We start from the raw sequence: 19,221 nt of genomic DNA, 5'->3' as shown, positions 1-19,221 counted from the left end.
TTCGTTTTATTTACTAGCCGCGGAATATAGAACTGGTTGTGGCATAAACGCTCATATTCTTGCCGACTGCTTTCTTACACGTGAGCACAGACCACAAGTTCTGACGAAACCGTTTCGCTACCAAACAATACAGAAAGAAGTTGATAAAACTGTTAATCGTAAATAGAGTATAGCTCGCGTATAAAAGTGATTCCAAGACTTCTTTGTCAATCACCCGTTGGTCTTCATTCTTCCAAATGTATACTTTGAGCGCGTTCGGGATCATTGCCGGTGATTCCAAAATTATAAACGCCGTTACGACACCAACTATTTTATATGTAACATTGTCAGAAACCTCGCTGTGTCTGAAAGCGGCTCGACGACGATTTGCTTTGATAATTGATTTGATTAAAAGCGCGTTCAAAACCAGCAAAACTATCAGTGGAATGGCGTATAGCAACAAGATGTATGAACCGACCACGTAAAATCTTCGGAAATTTTGGTCGTCCGCGTATAAATCAGTCTCATTAGAAAAAGTTAGACTTTCATTTTTACAATTATCGAAAACACTCTCAGTTTTCCAATACCATATCTTCGGCATGTTGTATATAATACTCGCAACCATGACAATTGCGGAGCATATTCTCACCCGTTTCATCGTACAAAGTTCAGCGGCTTTCATCGGATGACAAACGGCTATATAACGTTCGACGGTCATTAGTAATACGATATAAGATGACGCGTATTTGAAAATCCACATGAAATAACCTATGAATCTTTTCGATGGATGGAAAAATATGTTGTAATTATAGAAAGTTCCGGTGTATTTGTACAGATTCGGAAAAAAGTAATAGAATAATTGGGAAATCAGAAAACAGATATCCATTACCGCAAGAAATTGTAGCAGATAGATTGAAGTGGTTTTCCGTTCGCGATTCAAAACTATAATAGCGAGGGTGTTTCCAGCGCATCCCAATACGATAATTGTCATCATTATCGGTACTAATATAATGAAATTAAACATATCATGTGGACATGCTGTATAGTTTGTAGTAGGATATATACATGTCGTATTAATATCGCTTTTACAGTTACCCATTGTGATGATGAATTCCGACTCGAACTGATCTATGAAATAGAAAATATGAAAATATATTTGATCTAAAATTCAGAAATGTGATTTTCAATAGGCGGGGGTTAATGTGGAAATTGAAAAAGATATATTGACTTTTGAAATTAACTGTTATTTATATTCGAAAACTAACGGACATCTAACGTTGTGTCGTTTTTCACTCACCAATTTTTCATTAATATTTATTAGGCTCGATAGATGGTCTAAACTATTGGGAGATCACACGATGGTGACATGGCGACGTATATCGAAGTGCTACAGGTCCAATCGCCAATCGAATGAAATGTCAAAATTCACAAAGAAAAACATTTCGATTCACCACAAAATATGGACGGAAATAAACTCTTAAATTGTGAAATGGAAATTTGTCTCGGGGATTTTTGGCAAATTGATGGTTTCCCGTGAGATGTGTCATTGTTCACCAAGTGACATCGAAACTAGAGTTTTAATAGCACATTTACGGGATGTGAATCTATGGCAAACTCATTAATCATACGGCAAAAATGCGAGTAGAATTCTATCGAATGAATTCAAATACAAATAATACATTGAATATGTGGAAATAAACAACAACGTTTCGGCTGTTGACTGTTGGAGCCATCATCAGGAGGAATGACCTGTCAGAGATTGGACTCGAAAATTAACCGAAGCTCAAAAACGAAACCTGAGATGTGGTTTTCAATCGGAAATGATTGTCACTTCATAGTCGAATGTCCAGGATACAAATTTAAGACCACAGTGATTACTACGATTCTACTGTTTAACTATAACAATCACTATAATACCTACATACCTTATTCAATTCTTCAAAAAAGTACTCGAAGTGATCTCTTGGCAGCAGCTTTTGAAACTCTGCAACCTTTCCCCCTAAATTACTAAATGAATTATTATCATGTATTACCATAAGGTCAGACTTGTATTATTACATGTATGATATATTTGTAGTCTGTACTTTGTACACATTTAAAATGAAAATGAAATAATTTAAAAAAAAGAGTTATCAGTAACGGAAATAACGTTCGCTATAAACAGGTTCTAACCGGTTTAAGCATATCAACATTTTTCGCATACGCTTCATCTTCTTTATTTCTTTTACAGAACTTTCTCATTTGGCTATGACCGTCTCCTGTGATTGCGTTATATAGTTTCTAATAGCTTTCGTTAAAACTAGTTTCGTTAAGCAGATTTTCATCGTAGGCGATTTCTGATTGATTGCGTTTCTTTAGAATATCGCAAACACAGCATTGCAAACTGCGGAACACGATGTTTACTCTTCACTCGTTTCTACGCGTTGAAGGGTCTAGTTAACGCTAAATTCTGTAGTGTTATAATGGATGAAAGTACAGTTATTATCAAAACATTTTCTTCATAGATAACTTCTGTAGTTATATGTTCTCTGATTATTACGAAAAACAAATCTCGGGCCCGAGCGTTAAACATATGAGGATGGAAGTGTAGGGGCTTTAGGGCCCAACCCAGAGAAACTTTTTGATTGATTTCCATTAATAATGGAGGTCCTAAATAAATGAACAAATCGAATATACATGCATTATGTTGTAATAGCTGTTAGTGTTATTCTTTTTGATTGAAAATGAGCGGTACTAATTTTGTTGCTAGGGCGTGGGAGGTTGGTTGTTCGAACACCCTATCCCTCCACGTACTGCGTGCCTGGATATTTGAGTGATATTAAGAATATATTTGCTTTTAAGAGAAGAGTTGGCAAGAGTATATATAAAAATACGTGACCGAATAGAACTGATTAAATATTTATACCGTACTTATTAGGTCGTTACTGTACTGCGTATTAGACATTTTGTTTACTCAGTGTCGCTTCTATTCTAACAAGCCTACGGAGATGAGGCATTTTGAATATATAGAATAAAGTTGATAGATTCCATAGTTGTTATCTGTGTACGGCCGTATCATAACACGCGGAAGCTTGGGACTGACTGAAACTTTCATTGTTCTCGTATGAATACTAATAGATAAAAGTCTATGACCAGGAAGATAGTGCGGGAAAACTGGCTGGCTAGAGATACGACTTTCCAAGAAAATCTCCCAAATATTTGATTAAGGAATGTGCTTGATTTTTGAAAGCAAACAACTAAATCTTACCTCAGTTACCGGCGAGTTCCGAGTAGTTTTCCGATGTGATGCTGCTTGAAAGCGATCTCTTCAAACATCTATTCAAATGCAGTACAAACTTCAGACATCTATTTTGACTCCACTGACTATTCCTCAAACTAACCGCCTACTATCTTATACGCTTTAAAATTACGACTTTCAAAACCGCAGATGGCCAGACAATTGTCAATAGCCAGTTAATTTATATTTTGTTGCCGCAAAGTGATTAATATCCGGTTAACATCCTGGGCAAAACTTCCCGATTTTGCTGGAACCGCAAACAGTCATCTCGCCCCTAGAGATTCATGATGTGTTCCTTTCTCCCCTTTAAACAATACTTACTCCAAGCTCTTCTATGTTTGGGCCAGGATGAACAACTAGGAATTGCGCCGTCTGCAATACGTTGTATGAAATTTCCATCCATCCAATCAATCTTGAGTTGTTGTGGGAACGGTCCGATGTCCAACAATTTTTTAGTCACGTACGCAAATGATGATGCGTGTACAAACAGCGACTGAAAATCCACAATCTCCGCAAATATTCAATGATTATTATACGCGCGGACTTGTTTAAATAGCATCGTTTTCCTGATTAGTTTGTTATTTAGCAAATCATACATTAGTCGAAGTCTTTATATTTTTGTACATAAATATATATTTTTGCTTTTCGAACTTGAACTTAACCATTGAATCTTTTCAAAAATTATTTAACCGATCGATTTATGTGTCTGAATTATTGTTTACGTAATCTGTAGAACGTGTCGTAAACATATAAATCATTTTGAATTTCAGAAGGGTTATGTAATGGATAATGATTAGTTAGATATAAGATTTCACTTGAATTCTTTTCATGAGCAAAAGAATCAGTTGAATCATTAGAATTTACATATAGTGACATCTGCATCTTAGAACTTATTCTGAATCTAAGAACACAAGTTAAAAACTTTAAAAAAATTTTTTTTCAATTTTTACTGACCCACAATATTGAATATTAAATAATATTGAAAAACAGTTTCACTAACGTATCTGTATTTTTGTTACTAACTGTCCATTTCAAATAAATCTCATAACAATAATAATGATGGATTGAAGCATTCTACCCGAAACGTATTTTTGTACTGTACTTTGTTTTGATCGATCAGGGCGTCGTTATGAATATAATTGAACTGTCGATAAGAATTATCCTGGTCAAATAACTAGTTTCAAACTGATAAGAGTTATATATACATGTGTGGGTGTTTTGTATTGTATATGAAGGTATGAAGTCTTCGTTAAAAGAAGTTCTACTGAGTATGTATATCTCCGTTATTTCCATATTTGATGATTAGAATTTTAAATGTTTGCTTCATAAGTCAGAGATGCAACACGTATATCAAACCGTTTTAAGATGCTTTCGAATCTCTTCGAGTCAAGAAGGCCTATAGTAATATACATAATGTTGACTATGGTGAGGTAGCTCTTGTAATTGTCCATGCTCATTCGCAGAACAAGGTGTGTTTCTTAAGATGGGTAAACTTCAGTTGCTCGTACTGGGACTTGGTAAGTGTTTTCAGTTCTACAAACTAACAAATATTTTTGTAGGAATTTATTCCCAAAGATTTAATTCATGAATATTTGATTATGCAGCATTGACACAAATGTGGAATGTGTGTGGACAGACAACTTCAACACCAGTAGGCCTATCGGCATCATCAAATTCTACGTCGAATGCGACTACAACTACGGGATCGACATCATCCAATTCTACGTCGAATGCGACTACAACTACCGGATCGACATCATCCAATTCTACGTCGAATGCGACTACAACTACCGGATCGACATCATCCAATTCTACGTCGAATGCGACTACAACTACCGGATCGACATCATCAAATTCTACGTCGAATACGGCTACAACTACGGGACCAACCAATTATACGTTGACCCCTACTGCTTCTACGGAATCGGCATCCTCAAATTCTACGTCGAATGCGACTACTTCCATGGTATCGACATCCTCCAATTATTCATCGACCCCGACTGCTACTACAGGATCGAACGATTCAGTAAGTTCAACAGGAACGACGGAAGTGACGTCGACGCAGGCTGAAGGTACGTCGCTAATGGTTACCGACACAACCACTATATATTTTCTATGGAATGATTCGAGTTTATGCATCAATTCATGATGTGTTTGCATTTCTATTTCACAGGGCCGACACCGGGTGGCGCTATTGCACCGGGATTCGGAAAACAATTTCAACGTAGAATCACAAAAGTAACCCTGAAAACTGAGGATTATATAGCCATAGGTATTTCATCGAGCGTTTGCGCGATTCTTCTTATCGTGTGCATTGTTCTAAGCGGTAAAGAATGCGCCAGGCAACGTCGTAGAGATTCGTTCAGTATGACGGGTATAAACCCGGAACTGATGCCGTCTTATTTCCACATCGGTTTAGATGAATACAGTCTGACGAAAATTCCGCGACCTCAAACTCATTACATGGATCAAAGTAACGACGCGTACGACGTAAGCGCCGGGGAGGATAATAACGCGCCAAATCTCGGAACTGGTAATCGCAATATACAGGTCGTTTCCGATTCACCTCGTCCGAGGAAGAGTCCCGTACCGAAACCGCGCGAGAGCATTAAAAGGAAGGACGATGACAGAACGGTGATAGTACGTAGAAACCCTTACGATCAGGATCCTATAAACGAAGGTGTGGAAAATACTTCCTTCACGCGGGATTCCCATATCTACGACTCTCCTAGTGCATTTTAACAGAGTCGTTTATACAAAAAAAGTTAATGCAACAGTTTATAAGGAAACCGCGACGCTACTGTGGTAATCGAGGATTCACTTGCGGCAAGTGAGGATCCACCAGGCGTCGTTAGTAGTAACTTAGCGTTCCCGTTCTGCTACGTTTCAGTTTAAAACGAATTAACTTTTCTCAGATAAATCAATAATCATGTTAATGCTCCCTGTGTACGAATCAGCGAGTAGAAGAATGAATTCAATGTATATTTAGCGGGTTCTGTGATAATGTATGTAATCGCGCACCAAAACATTTAATTCACAGTTGATCGATTAACTTATTTTTCAGACTGAGGAGTTGGGTGCTCGTCACTCCCTTCAGCGGGATTGCTGCATGTTTCCCATCATAAAGAATATATATTCAATACTGCAAAACTTAACGATGACGGAAATGATGTGAAAACATGTCAATTTTAAAGAAACATTAAATAACGGGATATCACGGTATATGCATTATGGTTCTGCCCAAAAATACCTCATATCGAAAGAAACAAGTTGCATAGTTGCAGTTCAGTGGTCGAGTCTCCAATGATAATGTTTACTGTATCGAAACTTACCGTTATGACGAGTATCTGTGTTACCCTTACCATTCTTTGAATAATATACTTACATTTCTTCTAAAGTAAACGGTCCCGTCAGAGTGTATGTACAATATGTACAAATAATTGTAGAAAATACGCGCTGAAAGCTTTACTTTATTATACTCGTATTTGAACTTATCATTCCATAATTTGATGTAGGCCTATAACGAAGTTTTCTTGTTAGTTGGTACTTACGGATATCACAATGGAACTCTGTGTATAAGGATATACCCGACGATTCTAAAATGTTCCCAGATTTACCAAAAAATGTTTTCGTACTATCAGCTGACATATAACAGGCACCGCCTTCGCTCTGATAGACGAAAGCTCGACAAGAAAATTCCGCGTAGTTCACGCATCCAGTTTTGCAGTCTTCATAGCTGTACCCGGGATTCGTGTAGGGGGGTATGATTTTGTGATAATGTGACTCTACCATCGCCTTTTTGTCTTCCTGATTGAATTTTCGGTCTGTCTGGGGACATACTGGGTATTGAAAATAAAAAAGCAATATATTGAGATGAGAATCGGTAAATCTACTGATCTCGCAAATTCTAGCATCCAAAACAAACATTTCGCTACTAACCTGGTCTTTCTTGACAATGTCTCCAGCCTATTGTACACGACGAAGACTGTGATGTTTTGGAGTTGTAGTATGTTTTGTACAAATGGTGTAGAAAACATTTACGCTCACAGAAAATAAAAGTAAGACACTCGAACCGAGATTCAGTTTCACACAGTTGACTACATTCAGACGTATTGTATGCGGCTATAGGTGGAAATTGTGATGATGTAATATTTTTCATATTTTCGTATGTAGTCAGACTCCAGTGATTGCAAGGCACTGAAAATGATATACACAGTACAGTACAAAGATTCTGAGTTGCGATAAATTAGAACTTAACACTCAAATTTATACATTTTGCAGAAAATAGAATAAATTAGAGATTTTTCTGTAATGGTTGTATTGATATACAATTTGTCAGTCTGCTCTAAAAAGGTGTATTTGAATAATTTATAGTGCACAGATAGGGAAACGAATACACGATAATTGAATGAATGTCGTGAGTACTCTTCATCATATGGTTGACTATCAGCACCTTTAATAGGCGATGGGCGCACGTTTTAACGAATATTTGGTGTTGTCACTTATCAAACGGCTCTTGCAACCTCACGCTCTTGTCACGTGATGATACTTTATCTGACGTCAAATGCAATTGATAGATTCCCGTGTGTATATGACCCCTTAGTTCGATAGTCAGTGGATGCTTGGACGATATCCCATAAAGCCATTAATATGCCTCTTGTATTAAGGATTTCTTTGCTATTTATGTTTTTACATGTTTTTCATATCAATCGTTTGTGATATACGAACCATAATGTATTTGAGTTTCAAAAAAATTCTATTTCAGATCTTTTTTTTAAAGTTCTAGTATTCCCTAAAACACGCCTTTAATGGTGAATAATCGATTAGCCATCACATTAACAGTGTCAAATTTAATACCTGCTAGTCTAATGCTTATAGGCTGCAAAAACAAATATGCAAAATTCTAGGGGGAATAATACTTTCCATTATCACGGCAAATATAATACAAACCTAAAGAGGAATATATTTCATTAAAAAAAACAACTTTATAGAAAGTTACTGAAATAGTTTACATACAAGTGGCTCGAAATTTGTGGCCTTCGTCTTCATTTGGAACGATAACTATAAGTTCTGAATTGCCGTTTTAAACAAAATGATGTGCATTATTTCTTTAAATATTGAAGATTAGAAAAGAAAACAGGATAAGTTTATTTAGGGCGCAAGAATTTTTGGATTCCTCGCATGTATAAACTTATATCAAATTCTATTCTGGCCGAAGCATTTCAATTCATACCAAACTCGAAATTATCCGAAAAAGAAGAAATTTTGTAGATTTTTCATTTTGTTTAGTCATGAAATCTGTCAAAATAGAAATTGACAATTAAATGAATTTTTCAACACTCACGTGGACTCGCTGGAGGATGTCCCACCAGAATAAGCAGTAAATAAATTCCAGAATTCATTGTTACACTCTCGTTGATATCAAAACAACTAATGTTGTATCAGGTCTGGTGAGCCACAGTTATTAAATGGATTCGTCCGTCTGAAAAACGCCAGTTCCAGCATCGATTTTCGATTCTAAAACAGCCCCGGTAAGTTGGTGAAGTGACGGATGAGGTTTTTCGATGACGGAGACTGGATGCAAGTTATATCGCTTTTAAGTGATGCAACCACGTCAAAAACCTTTCATAGTTTTCTGCACGGAAATTAGGTTAATTTTAATCGTTAGTTTGAGAGGTTGAAATGTACAATGCTGAATTTCGATTCAGTTGAATTTTTTCATCGTTTATAAATCATTAATCATTTGTACATATTAGTATGTGATGTTTGATTGAAAATTTCTCGAGTGTTTTGTGGCGAGTGAATATTCAATTATGACTGAAATACAATATGTAATGCAATTATAAAGAGTGAGGTTTCAAATGAAACATATTTACTCACTCTGTTCTTTACCGAGAAATGGAAAATATAGAAAATGATATATTGTACCAGTTAGGGGAGAGTTTTTTTCAGGTTGTAGCCGAGAAAGTCGCGTGTTTGTTCAATTAGAGAACCGCACAGACTCGTGTTCCGTTTTTCATGTCCAACAGATACTTGTGTTATTTCTATGAAGTTTACTTCAGTGTCGTTGAAAATGTCACTCAGTCTAGGCTCTGACTCTTACAACTCGTATCAACCCTTCCGAAATTGTCCTTCGAATTATTTTGAAGTCTTCATTACATCAAGTTATTGCATTTTCAAGAAATAATCTTTCGCTATTACTCAAGAACTTCTTTGTAACTCGCATACGATTCTTTTCAGAATATCATATTTCCCAAACAGCATGTGTCAAGGGTTTTCGTGAGACTCGCGTTCTTTATAGAATTACCGGGCCTGTCATTCGTCGTTTGTACAATCATATCATACGAATATTCTTTGAAATGCCGAGGGCTGGTGAAATCATACGAATTGACCTGTTGAGAATTTTATCATAGTGACAATTTAAAGCCAATGCAAATATTTACGAGAACACTTCAAGATAAAAACACGTGGATAGAGAATACACTTGTTTCTGCATGCACGCACAATTGTTGAAGTACGTTATATATGTAATTGAAGTAAACTACTAACGGTGAATTAATGCGATATCATGAAATAAGCTTCCGAGAAGAAACAGTGATTACAGAATGTTTATTACCGTTAATTACGGAGGTAAGAAAAAGTAATATTTATCTAGCTAACGATAATATACGATAAAATCCCACGATATAAAAGAAAAAAGTCCAAAATGTTTCTAAAGCGAGTAGTTTATGAGTTTTTATTAGAGAGTTTATTAGAGTATATTTCGGACTATTAGGATAAAGTCGAACCTTCGAAATAAACACCAGCTCGAGGAAACATTTTAGACTCGTTATTTCTCTTTTATTCTGGGAATTTCGTCGTATCTTGAAGTACTTCGAGCTTGTTTATTGCGTATTTAGGGCTATTTGGTTTTTCATTCTTAAAAACAGTCGTCAATGATATCTCCTAAGGCGATTTTCTACTATTCCTGGTGAAATGTTGCCTCTCCTTTTAAAACTAGTGAATCTTATATTTCGATGCCGAAAAAAAAACAACAACATGGGAAATATCCGATAATATCGTCCCAAACAAAAATGAATGGTATGTTTTTTAAGTGCGCTCTTTGTTGATTGAAAGAAACGACCCGGTATGAATATATTCATTAGTTGGGTTTTTGTGTCACAGTGGGAATCGATAGATAACTCATAGACACATTGGCCTAACAACGCATAACACAATGCCCTATAAAACGGGAAAATTACGGAATATCTTTATATTCGATAAACTACTGAACGGGGTACGTTCACAGACAGCGTCATTAAAATCGAATTAATCCTGCCACAAAATCAAGTCATGATCAATCAAAATTAAAATACAAGAAATGTCGCATTCTTAATAGTTTTTTTACTCATCTGGAACCATTCACAATATATCATTAATTTTTGTCGTCAGGTTTATGTCGACATCTGAGTCGAATGAAATATACCGAAATATTGGTTAATCTTATTATTATACAACACATATGTTCTTTATAGATAACGAGTTTGAAATATTCAATCCGAATTGTAAGAATCATTTATTATTAGAGAACATCAGAAAAAGATGTAACTGTCAAATACACGGTGAGTCTTAGTCAAACGCGTTTAATAGGTCAAGGGATGATGGCTTGATTGATCCCTTTCAACAAATCTCAATTCCAATCAGGGGAACAACTTAACAGTTTGCGGGAAATCAGGAAATCTTAGAATTCAAAATCTCGAATTAAGACAAGAGATAATATTTGTCGGATTAAGACAAATTAATAATTGAAGAATTGATAATTGAAGAATTCAGCTGGTATTGTTCGTCTCAAATCTCATCAATCACACCATCAATATCAATATATTCGCGGACCTTTTATTTACGTACATGTCTCTAATCTTGTTTTGTTTCTTTGAGAATTCAATGTCTAATGATATTCAGATAAACGATATATACTTCCAGATATAGTTGAGTTATGCGATGATAAAGGGGTGATAAAACATCTTCGGTCGAACCCTTTTGATTACGGAACAAACTACGTCACAAGCCGGGAAAATCTCGTCCTCGTTAAAGTTGATAGTAAGCAATCATTCGCGTTGTTTTTATAACAGGAATTTCGTAAATCTACAAACTATTATTTTCAGCTGAGGATAATGAAAATAATCGCACCACGTATATATCACTATTGGCTGGAAAAGAAACGGATACTCAATTCATGTGTAAGCTATAGATGATTCAATTTTAATATTATACACAAGCATCATGGTTCCAATTTTTAATCGTCGCGGTCTCATTGATACCCTTTAGTAACCAATAGCGTTAAACCAAAAAATTGAGTTTAAATTTTGAGGACATATGTATTTGTAAAAGAAGGTTACAAGGTTGTTCACTATTTTTCTCATATAAAATAGTAATTGAAGTTTTACAAAAATATGTCTCCGCTTCTGTAAATGATAAACCTTAACGCACGGTTTTATAAGTGGAATGACGTCGTGGCTTTTGATTTTCGAGTTGATGAAAACATTTCGTTTTAATCTTCTAAATGTTTATATATAGTGGGTTTAATCTCATTACCTTTTCTACACGTGTGAGTGTGAGTGCAAATCTGCTACAATTTCAAATTATTTTTCAGCAAATCTGAATCCAAAGATGATGAGTCTATCTTCACTGCGTAAAAATAGTCGCGGGATACGCTCGCTCACACCGGAACGACCGGCGGCGGCGGCGGCGGCGGCGCGGTCTGTAGAGAGAAAACTATCGACGTCATCGCGTTACGATGGCAGACGAATATCTAGTGACCGGTCAGCCGGACGTGAATCAGTGACCAGCAGCAACAGACGTCTCTCACAACGCAAACGATCGGTTACATCACCTCGTAGACGTTCTACTTCTCATAATCCATCGTAATAAATAACGTCAGACTGCATTCTTCTAATCTGTGACTGAGACAAGATATGGTGTGCATGAATCTGCGAATGCGTGCGATGTATATACAAAGATATGAAAAACCTTGATGAGACACTCCGTCCGTGTTGGAACGATAATATATGAGATGAATCCCATAATTAAAAAGAAGAAGAAAGGGCCGAAAATTTCTTTGAGCTTTGTTCAAAGTTTCCACTATTAATATCCTAAACGTCGAATAGAATTCTAGCTCAAGGAAACTTTTCACACTCGTTTTTCTTTTATTGTGAGATTTAATGTAACGTTTAATCCCCAAGAACTTATTACTAGTCCTAAAAACATGGTGTCTGTGGCAAGAATTGCAGACTTTTATTCAACGAATGTATAAATGTTGTCGATTATGTTTGATACAAACATTCCTGGGAGCACGAAAAACGATTATATATTCAAAGAAAACATCGCATATAATATACTGTTATTTCGATGATTGTGACGGATGTTGTATTTCCTGACTCGGTCCAGCAGCAGCAGCGGTATTATCATCTGAAATCATACTCATTCCAAACACCGCTGCACTCACTCTCACTAAGTCATCCATCGTCCCTTCCCGTAAAAAGTCCAACCGATTATCAATAATTTGTCTGTTACGACCATTTCGTTGGTGACGTAGATTTAACCTCTGCAGATCACGTGTCGCCTGTATTGTCGCCACTGAACACGTGACCGGTGCCTCTTGGAGAACGATCATGGGCGGCTCCTCTGATTGGTCATCTGTTGACCTTCTCGATTGTGCAGTGCTTCCGTTTCCTCCATAATCAAGGGGTTCACTTACTAAAAGATTGCGAGAATTTCTAGTTTGTAATGTACAGAATATATATAACTTTTCACAAATTCAATCAAGGCAAATCTACTAACCTGAAAGTTTCAAAAAAAGAACACCCCAAACAACGCTCCATATCCAACCAATCAACAATAAAGGAGTACTAAGTAACTGTAACAATGCAGTCCATGTATTATTCAAGAAACCCGTGACGTCATCTTCCTCTATGAGACGTGGTTTTCCACAACAAAATAGACTTAAACCAGCAAGAAATGTACCTAAGATCAAAAGATGGTGGACTGGTTATTCAATCATAATTTTCCATAGTCCTGATGGCATTAAAATGAAAAGACTTACCTAAGCCGGGTACTGTAATATTGAATAAGAAACATATGACAGCTAAAGATTTCGGCATGATCGGTATTGATTCTTTCAAACTACGATTCGACGTCGATGATTGTATTTCTAGTTCATGTATCCACGACAATCGAGTATTCGTCGTATACCCGGGTGCAACGGGTTTACCGTAAGACGGGTAAACCCTTGGCGAGGGTAGAACCGGAGAAGGTGAAGATTTTCTCGGCGATACGGACGGTGACCCACTCTGTGTCGGATTTGTCACGAATAATTCGTCAAGTCTTTTTCGTCTTACATCAGACCCCATCTCGGCGGAGTCGCTGTCCATTTTGCGTTATGTCACTATGTGTCAATCTGTTATGCAGTTCCGGGTATCTAATTCGCGGCGGAAACTTGAATTAACACTTGTGATGATGCAGATAAACTTCACGTACTGATTTCAAGGAATTAATATAATATCATTTATTTTTCACGTAATGATAATGAAATTATCAATATAAATGCGGAGTTTACATCGTTAAGTAAGGGTGCAGTCACAGAGCCCACAGGCTGTAACAACTTTGGACCATGCCAAGTGGTGACTGTACCCGATTTCATTCTTTTCCATCGAAGATCACAACCGGCGGTTTTTGTGTGTTTGTAAAACCTATCCATATACTTACATGATACAGCGTTTAGATTTCACTTCACTTACGCTGTATTCCGATCTCCCGTGTGATCATCGTAAATTTTGTAATAGCCCGCTTCATGCAAAATTATCTTTAAAAACGAAATTGATTATCGAAGATCCAAAAATCTAATGGAAACTGTTTTTCGGCCTCCCGCTGGAGACCATCATCAGGTAGCCTCCCTTGACGTCACACCTGAAGATGAAAATTTCACGTCTTCGACGAAACTTTCGATAATGAATCACATTTCTTAATGTTAGATGTAGTGAGTGGCTTTTAATCATCGATTCGCCGCATCCGATTGTGGCAATTCTACTTATTTCTTTATTCGATATTCTTGGAAGTATTTCTCTAACATAAACAATGTATATAGTCCTTTAAGTAAATCCACATGAATTTAGTACGAATTAACGACGCAATGCTCGGTTATAACCGTCCAAATGAGTAACATGACCTGACATTAGATACATTACATACATATCTGGTTGAGTAATTTGATGTTCGTCTCTTAGTAACTAGGAATCACCCCGTATCAATAATAGATGTGCTAACTTTTATTAGTGCGCGTTGTTTGCGTCCATTGCACGCACCACGCCGATCAGAAGTATAACTTGGATACTTTGGAAGTACTACGTTCAGGTTCATCGTATATATTAATGAGATGTTGGTGTTTCTAATAAAATGATTAGTATCTTGTCAATCAGATGCATAGCAAATCTGCCGGTGAAAAACAACGCATCTGATTGGCTTAATACATAAACTGGTGGCCACTTAATAGCGACCTTTCCGCCCAAGAAATCTCGGGCGGTGAGATCGATGAAGTGTTTGCAGCCAGGGTTTATGTTCGCGCCAGCTTTGGCGGGAGGCAACCAAACCCTCGCCTGCGAGGGCTGGTTTGGGTTGGTGCAGGCTTTGGCGGGAGGCAATCAAACCATGGCATGCGAGGGCTGGTTTGTGTTGGTGCGGGCTTTGTGCGTACTATTTGAAGGGTCTTCCGACACACTCATCTCATATAACTTTAAATCATCTCCAGTAGATTTAAACAACACAAAGTGGATATTTCACTGTATTAAGACTATCTCCGCAAAACAGCAATTCGTCAATTTTCCCGTTTGTGTTGCGACTGAATCCTTTCTCTGTGCCTTATGATCGCCAATTTGCAGTGTCTTACGGCCGTTTCGTTTTTCATCTCGCCCTGCAATACCGAGGCCCACTTGATCGATGGGTTTAAAGGGTCCTCTCATTCATTAATTTCTGGAGATGTTCTTCTCTATTTAAAACCAAAAAAATAGATAAAGAAACAGAAGTCTTCATTTCTCCTTCGTCTTTGGTCACAAGTTAATACGTACAGGTATGTACGTATTCTCGTAAGGCGTATTCTCTATAACGATATAAAACGCGAACGGTCAAATTGTTTACCGTTAATCAACAGAAACAATCCTCGCATCAACTTGAACCGTCACACTGATTCGATCTAATATTCATGCGCTCCGTCAGAGTTCAACTGCAGCCGTTCAAGAGGAAGGTTTCGTCGACCGGAGATGCTGGGTTGCTAAGTAACGGATCACAACCGGTGCTAGGTTGTAGCGTGATCGAGTTGATTTAAGTATAGCCGTTATAAGTAAGGAAGCACTCGTCTCGTCTAGCTCGCTAACTTCATCGCTTCAAAACAACTCGGATAGAATGTATAATTCGAGACAAATTGCCGGCATAAGTGAAAATACGCTGGATATCATATCGTTATATTGATCATTATTTTCTCAGTGAAGGTAAAGTACATGTAATTGATGATTCTGCTGTTGCGTGAAAACAGTTCTAATTAATCTAATTAGATTTTCTTAATCATTCACCGAAACGATCCTTCAAAATGTCGATATATATGACGATGAAGATAAGCACGTTGTTGAATAAACGAAAAGTGCTGGATTAATGAAATATAGCTGCATTTCATTATGAGTCGATTAGAATTATTGAGTTATCGTTAAAACTGCGTCGTTCAACAATAATTCACCTATTTCACATTCTGATATGAGTTTTAATTGATCGAATGTGAATGTTATTCCCACGATTGTGTTACAGGGGCTTTATATAGTGAAATGTGATCGTGGGGTGGATAAAACCACCTTGGAGTAATCATTTGATTTCAAATGATTACTCCAAGGTATTCTTATTATACAGAGTTACCGACTATAAAGGTTGTCATTCAAGTTCCTATGAAATGTGATGCTATCGCTTCTGATATTCAACGACCGGTCGCTGTGGTTTGAAAATCTTGAAATAAAGGTCTACTTAACTTCGGTGACCTTAATAGGATGATCAATGGTTTGCGTGTGTGTCGCGCACGATTGAATGTCGTCAGGTTGTTTATGTTATTACTGTAACACCACAGTTTCCCTTCACACGATAATCAATTTAATCTCTCCAACTGACTGCTGTACACGATCACCGTAATATAAGTCTAATCATATCATTAGTAGAAGTCTATAAGCCGTCATATTCATAAATTGATTGTGAATTGCTTTTAGAAACGATAGAGTTTTAGAATTTATCAGGCTTAAACAATTTCAGAATACCTCGATAGGATATCCTTGAAAATCTTACCCAATTGGCGATACTTAGAAATACCTGATCCCATAAGTGGGGCCCATCGTTTTTTTTTTCTAGAATATGTGGTTTCTTCTACAAGTATTAGACTTAATTCCATCCGTCGCATATGCAGCGTCATCGACTACGCCATCAACTACGACAACAGCAACAACCACAGCTACCAAGGCCAAGGTCGCCCAACAAGTGCCCCCATCTGCAAGTGTAAGTGAATTTTCTAGAGTGTTAAACGTGAAGGGTTTTAGCTATTGAATATCGTCCTGTGTCTTTCTTTACCTTGAAATAAACGCTGTCGGTATTGGCAATATGCCACTATGAATAACGTGAATGTGGTGCTGGTACTTCAAAAACGACTTTTCTAAACTGATAGCTACGCGACATGGGATACCCGCTACACTGAATAATGTATCCAAGGTTTCGATGTCAAAACATCGATACTTATTTTGCTTACTGTAGGCCCCACGTGCAGAGTAATAATTTCTAATTGGTTTTATCAAAAACCAAAGAACCTCTTATTTTTTATCGACCGAAATAATTATTTTCTGATATTTTTTTATTTGATTATAGCAATGGGAATATTTCTGCTTATATCCCTGGTTCTAATTCTTCCTCTAGATTTCATGCATCATATTTAAAACGAATTTCAGGCACCGGACGAAGGATTTTTTACTCAAGAAGTGATCACTGGTTTTGGAATAGGAGCAGGTTTCATCGCCGCTCTTCTCATAATATGTTGCCTATTACGATACTGCTGTGGACAGGATAGTGACGTTTTCGGTGATAAAAAAGCCAAGCCTAAAAACAGAATCGCACCTGGTTGAGTTGGAAGTGAATAATGCTATCATCATTGACAATCGAATATGTACGACCATCATTTATCAGAAACACTGTTACCGTAATCTTTATAGTGATATTTATATGGAAAGAAATAATCACAGGAAGCCAGAATGAAGGTGCGTGGATGAATGTTTGAGGACAAGTATTATGGTGTCCGCTGTGTATTCAACTGTGATGCTATTAGCAGCTTAGTATTACTAATAGACGTAAGATCCTAACGTAGGTTTTTCGTTTCGTGAGAATTTTAGTATAGCAACGTGTTAATCTTATTCATAATGGAAGGGAAGGGCGGCTATGGCTTATTGTCTTGGTGGCCGTATTTTGCATCTAATTACGATGGATAAGAAGACATACATGGTGGAATTTTTATTCCTTGTTTATTCGATTCAGCGGAAAATTATCCGCGTAGGCCTGTAGCCTGATGGAAATCTTTCTGCTGAGATATTGTGATATTGCTGTTTCATCCGTCCTTTACCTTGAATTTGATTATATCGAAAGCTGTATTTATGATGTATATCCTATTATCGTAATGACTTCTATTATACATAGTCTTGTAGCCCATAAAGTGTGTATAGTAAAACTCCTTGCTGTTAGCAACCCGACCTATCACATCCACTTTGTGTTATACATCATTTCGATGGTAATTTTCAATATTTACTCTGCAAGCACCTCCGACAGACATTGGTAATAATAATCAATGCTATTGGAAGACTGTATTATTATACGATATGGTCCATTGATATATAGCTGTGAAATGTATCAAGAGAGCTACGCGTCTTTCCTGACCACTCGCAATGATCGCTCAAAAACGCATTAGTTTCATCTCACAAAAACCTTTTAGATTATATTCATGTATGTACATATATTACAAAACATCTGAAACTACTCTACACGCTTCTGATGAAATTGTAAAGTTGTGATGACGGTTGCGAAGGTGCTCGAACGAAAGAACGTTGTGATGAACTTAAGATGTGTTAAAACTGCTGTTGGGTATTCTGCTGTAATTATGAAGCAAAGAATTAACAAAAATGTAATCGGTTAATTTTTGTTTCTCAGATGTCTATCAAAATATGAAACTCATCAATAGAAATATACATGCATTTTAATAAAGGATTATATATGTGTTTACATGTGAGTCTGTGTGTTATATTCAACAACGGCAATTTGTTCATAATTCATTTTCTGAAATTCGAAATATTGGAAGCAAATCTTATCATCTGTGTGTGTAATGGAAATTGATTAAACATTTAGTGCATGCTTTGAAAGTACCGTTTCCCTTTTAATGGTACTTCCAGGTCTGCAGAAGTAGATTCATTGGTTATAGACTACATCTCGTATGATTTCCCTGTGGGACACGTTTCAGACATCGGCTGCGCTCGATTGCAACAGCTCTTAAAATTCATATCGTATTTACCTAGTTCTACTTGTAAACGTCTGAATACAAAAGCATTTCGCAGACAACTGAAATTATTGTGCCATAAGCTGAAATACAAGCAGTCCCCATACGTGAATCTGAAGAGGGTCTTTCTTCGCATGGTTTTATACGTGCGTTCTCGATGATAATTTGGACACAATTTTAGCTTCCATTATAAATCAATATGTATCGCCTTCCTTCAAATATTCTATCGTTAACGTGAATCATAGAATTAATGTAAAGCTGAATGAACTATGAATCAATTCAGTTCTTTATATAGGTTTGATCTTTGTTATTAATGTAAAACTAAACTCAACTGAAAATAAAATAATCTAATTTTACACATAAACAGTCTGTGAAT

General features: G+C 36.8%; 5 protein-coding genes across 8 annotated transcripts; 3 read left to right on the top strand and 2 right to left on the bottom strand.

Moving 5' to 3' along the window:
• Nucleotides 1-13: 13 nt before the first annotated feature.
• On the bottom strand, nt 14-3,814 carry LOC141909342 (FMRFamide receptor-like). Of its 4 annotated transcripts, none has more exons than XM_074799774.1 (3): nt 3,227-3,814; nt 1,905-1,986; nt 14-1,107 (listed from the first exon to the last, which is right to left on the bottom strand). In XM_074799774.1, the coding sequence occupies exon 3, from the start codon at nt 1,076-1,078 to the stop codon at nt 14-16; it is 1,065 nt and encodes a 354-aa protein (XP_074655875.1). In that variant the 5' UTR covers nt 1,079-1,107; nt 1,905-1,986; nt 3,227-3,814. The 4 variants fall into 4 exon arrangements, with proteins under 4 accessions (XP_074655875.1, XP_074655869.1, XP_074655882.1 ...); XM_074799768.1 differs by having other exon boundaries at nt 1,905-1,978; XM_074799781.1 differs by lacking the exon at nt 3,227-3,814 and adding an exon at nt 1,277-1,366 and having other exon boundaries at nt 1,905-2,110.
• Nucleotides 3,815-4,454: 640 nt separating this feature from the next.
• On the top strand, nt 4,455-8,927 carry LOC141914932 (uncharacterized). The gene is made up of 4 exons (XM_074806279.1): nt 4,455-4,524; nt 4,720-4,773; nt 4,861-5,328; nt 5,430-8,927. The coding sequence occupies exons 1-4, from the start codon at nt 4,494-4,496 to the stop codon at nt 5,996-5,998; spliced, it is 1,122 nt and encodes a 373-aa protein (XP_074662380.1). The 5' UTR covers nt 4,455-4,493; the 3' UTR covers nt 5,999-8,927.
• An 810-nt stretch (nt 8,928-9,737) lies between these two features.
• On the top strand, nt 9,738-12,611 carry LOC141914930 (uncharacterized). Its single transcript, XM_074806277.1, has 5 exons — nt 9,738-9,886; nt 10,771-10,857; nt 11,219-11,335; nt 11,401-11,475; nt 11,889-12,611. The coding sequence occupies exons 1-5, from the start codon at nt 9,862-9,864 to the stop codon at nt 12,161-12,163; spliced, it is 579 nt and encodes a 192-aa protein (XP_074662378.1). The 5' UTR covers nt 9,738-9,861; the 3' UTR covers nt 12,164-12,611.
• A 24-nt stretch (nt 12,612-12,635) lies between these two features.
• On the bottom strand, nt 12,636-13,665 carry LOC141915354 (uncharacterized). Its single transcript, XM_074806848.1, has 3 exons — nt 13,338-13,665; nt 13,076-13,258; nt 12,636-12,991 (listed from the first exon to the last, which is right to left on the bottom strand). The coding sequence occupies exons 1-3, from the start codon at nt 13,663-13,665 to the stop codon at nt 12,636-12,638; spliced, it is 867 nt and encodes a 288-aa protein (XP_074662949.1).
• A 2,031-nt stretch (nt 13,666-15,696) lies between these two features.
• LOC141898119 (uncharacterized) lies at nt 15,697-17,753 on the top strand. The gene is made up of 3 exons (XM_074783938.1): nt 15,697-15,774; nt 16,670-16,813; nt 17,257-17,753. Exons 2-3 carry the CDS (start codon nt 16,673-16,675, stop codon nt 17,428-17,430), a joined length of 315 nt encoding a protein of 104 aa, XP_074640039.1. The 5' UTR covers nt 15,697-15,774; nt 16,670-16,672; the 3' UTR covers nt 17,431-17,753.
• Nucleotides 17,754-19,221: the final 1,468 nt, after the last annotated feature.

This window comes from Tubulanus polymorphus, chromosome 1 (genome assembly GCF_964204645.1).
Source record: "Tubulanus polymorphus chromosome 1, tnTubPoly1.2, whole genome shotgun sequence".
Lineage (NCBI taxonomy): Eukaryota > Metazoa > Nemertea > Palaeonemertea > Tubulaniformes > Tubulanidae > Tubulanus > Tubulanus polymorphus.
This window is presented reverse-complemented; position numbering and strand designations above follow the sequence as displayed.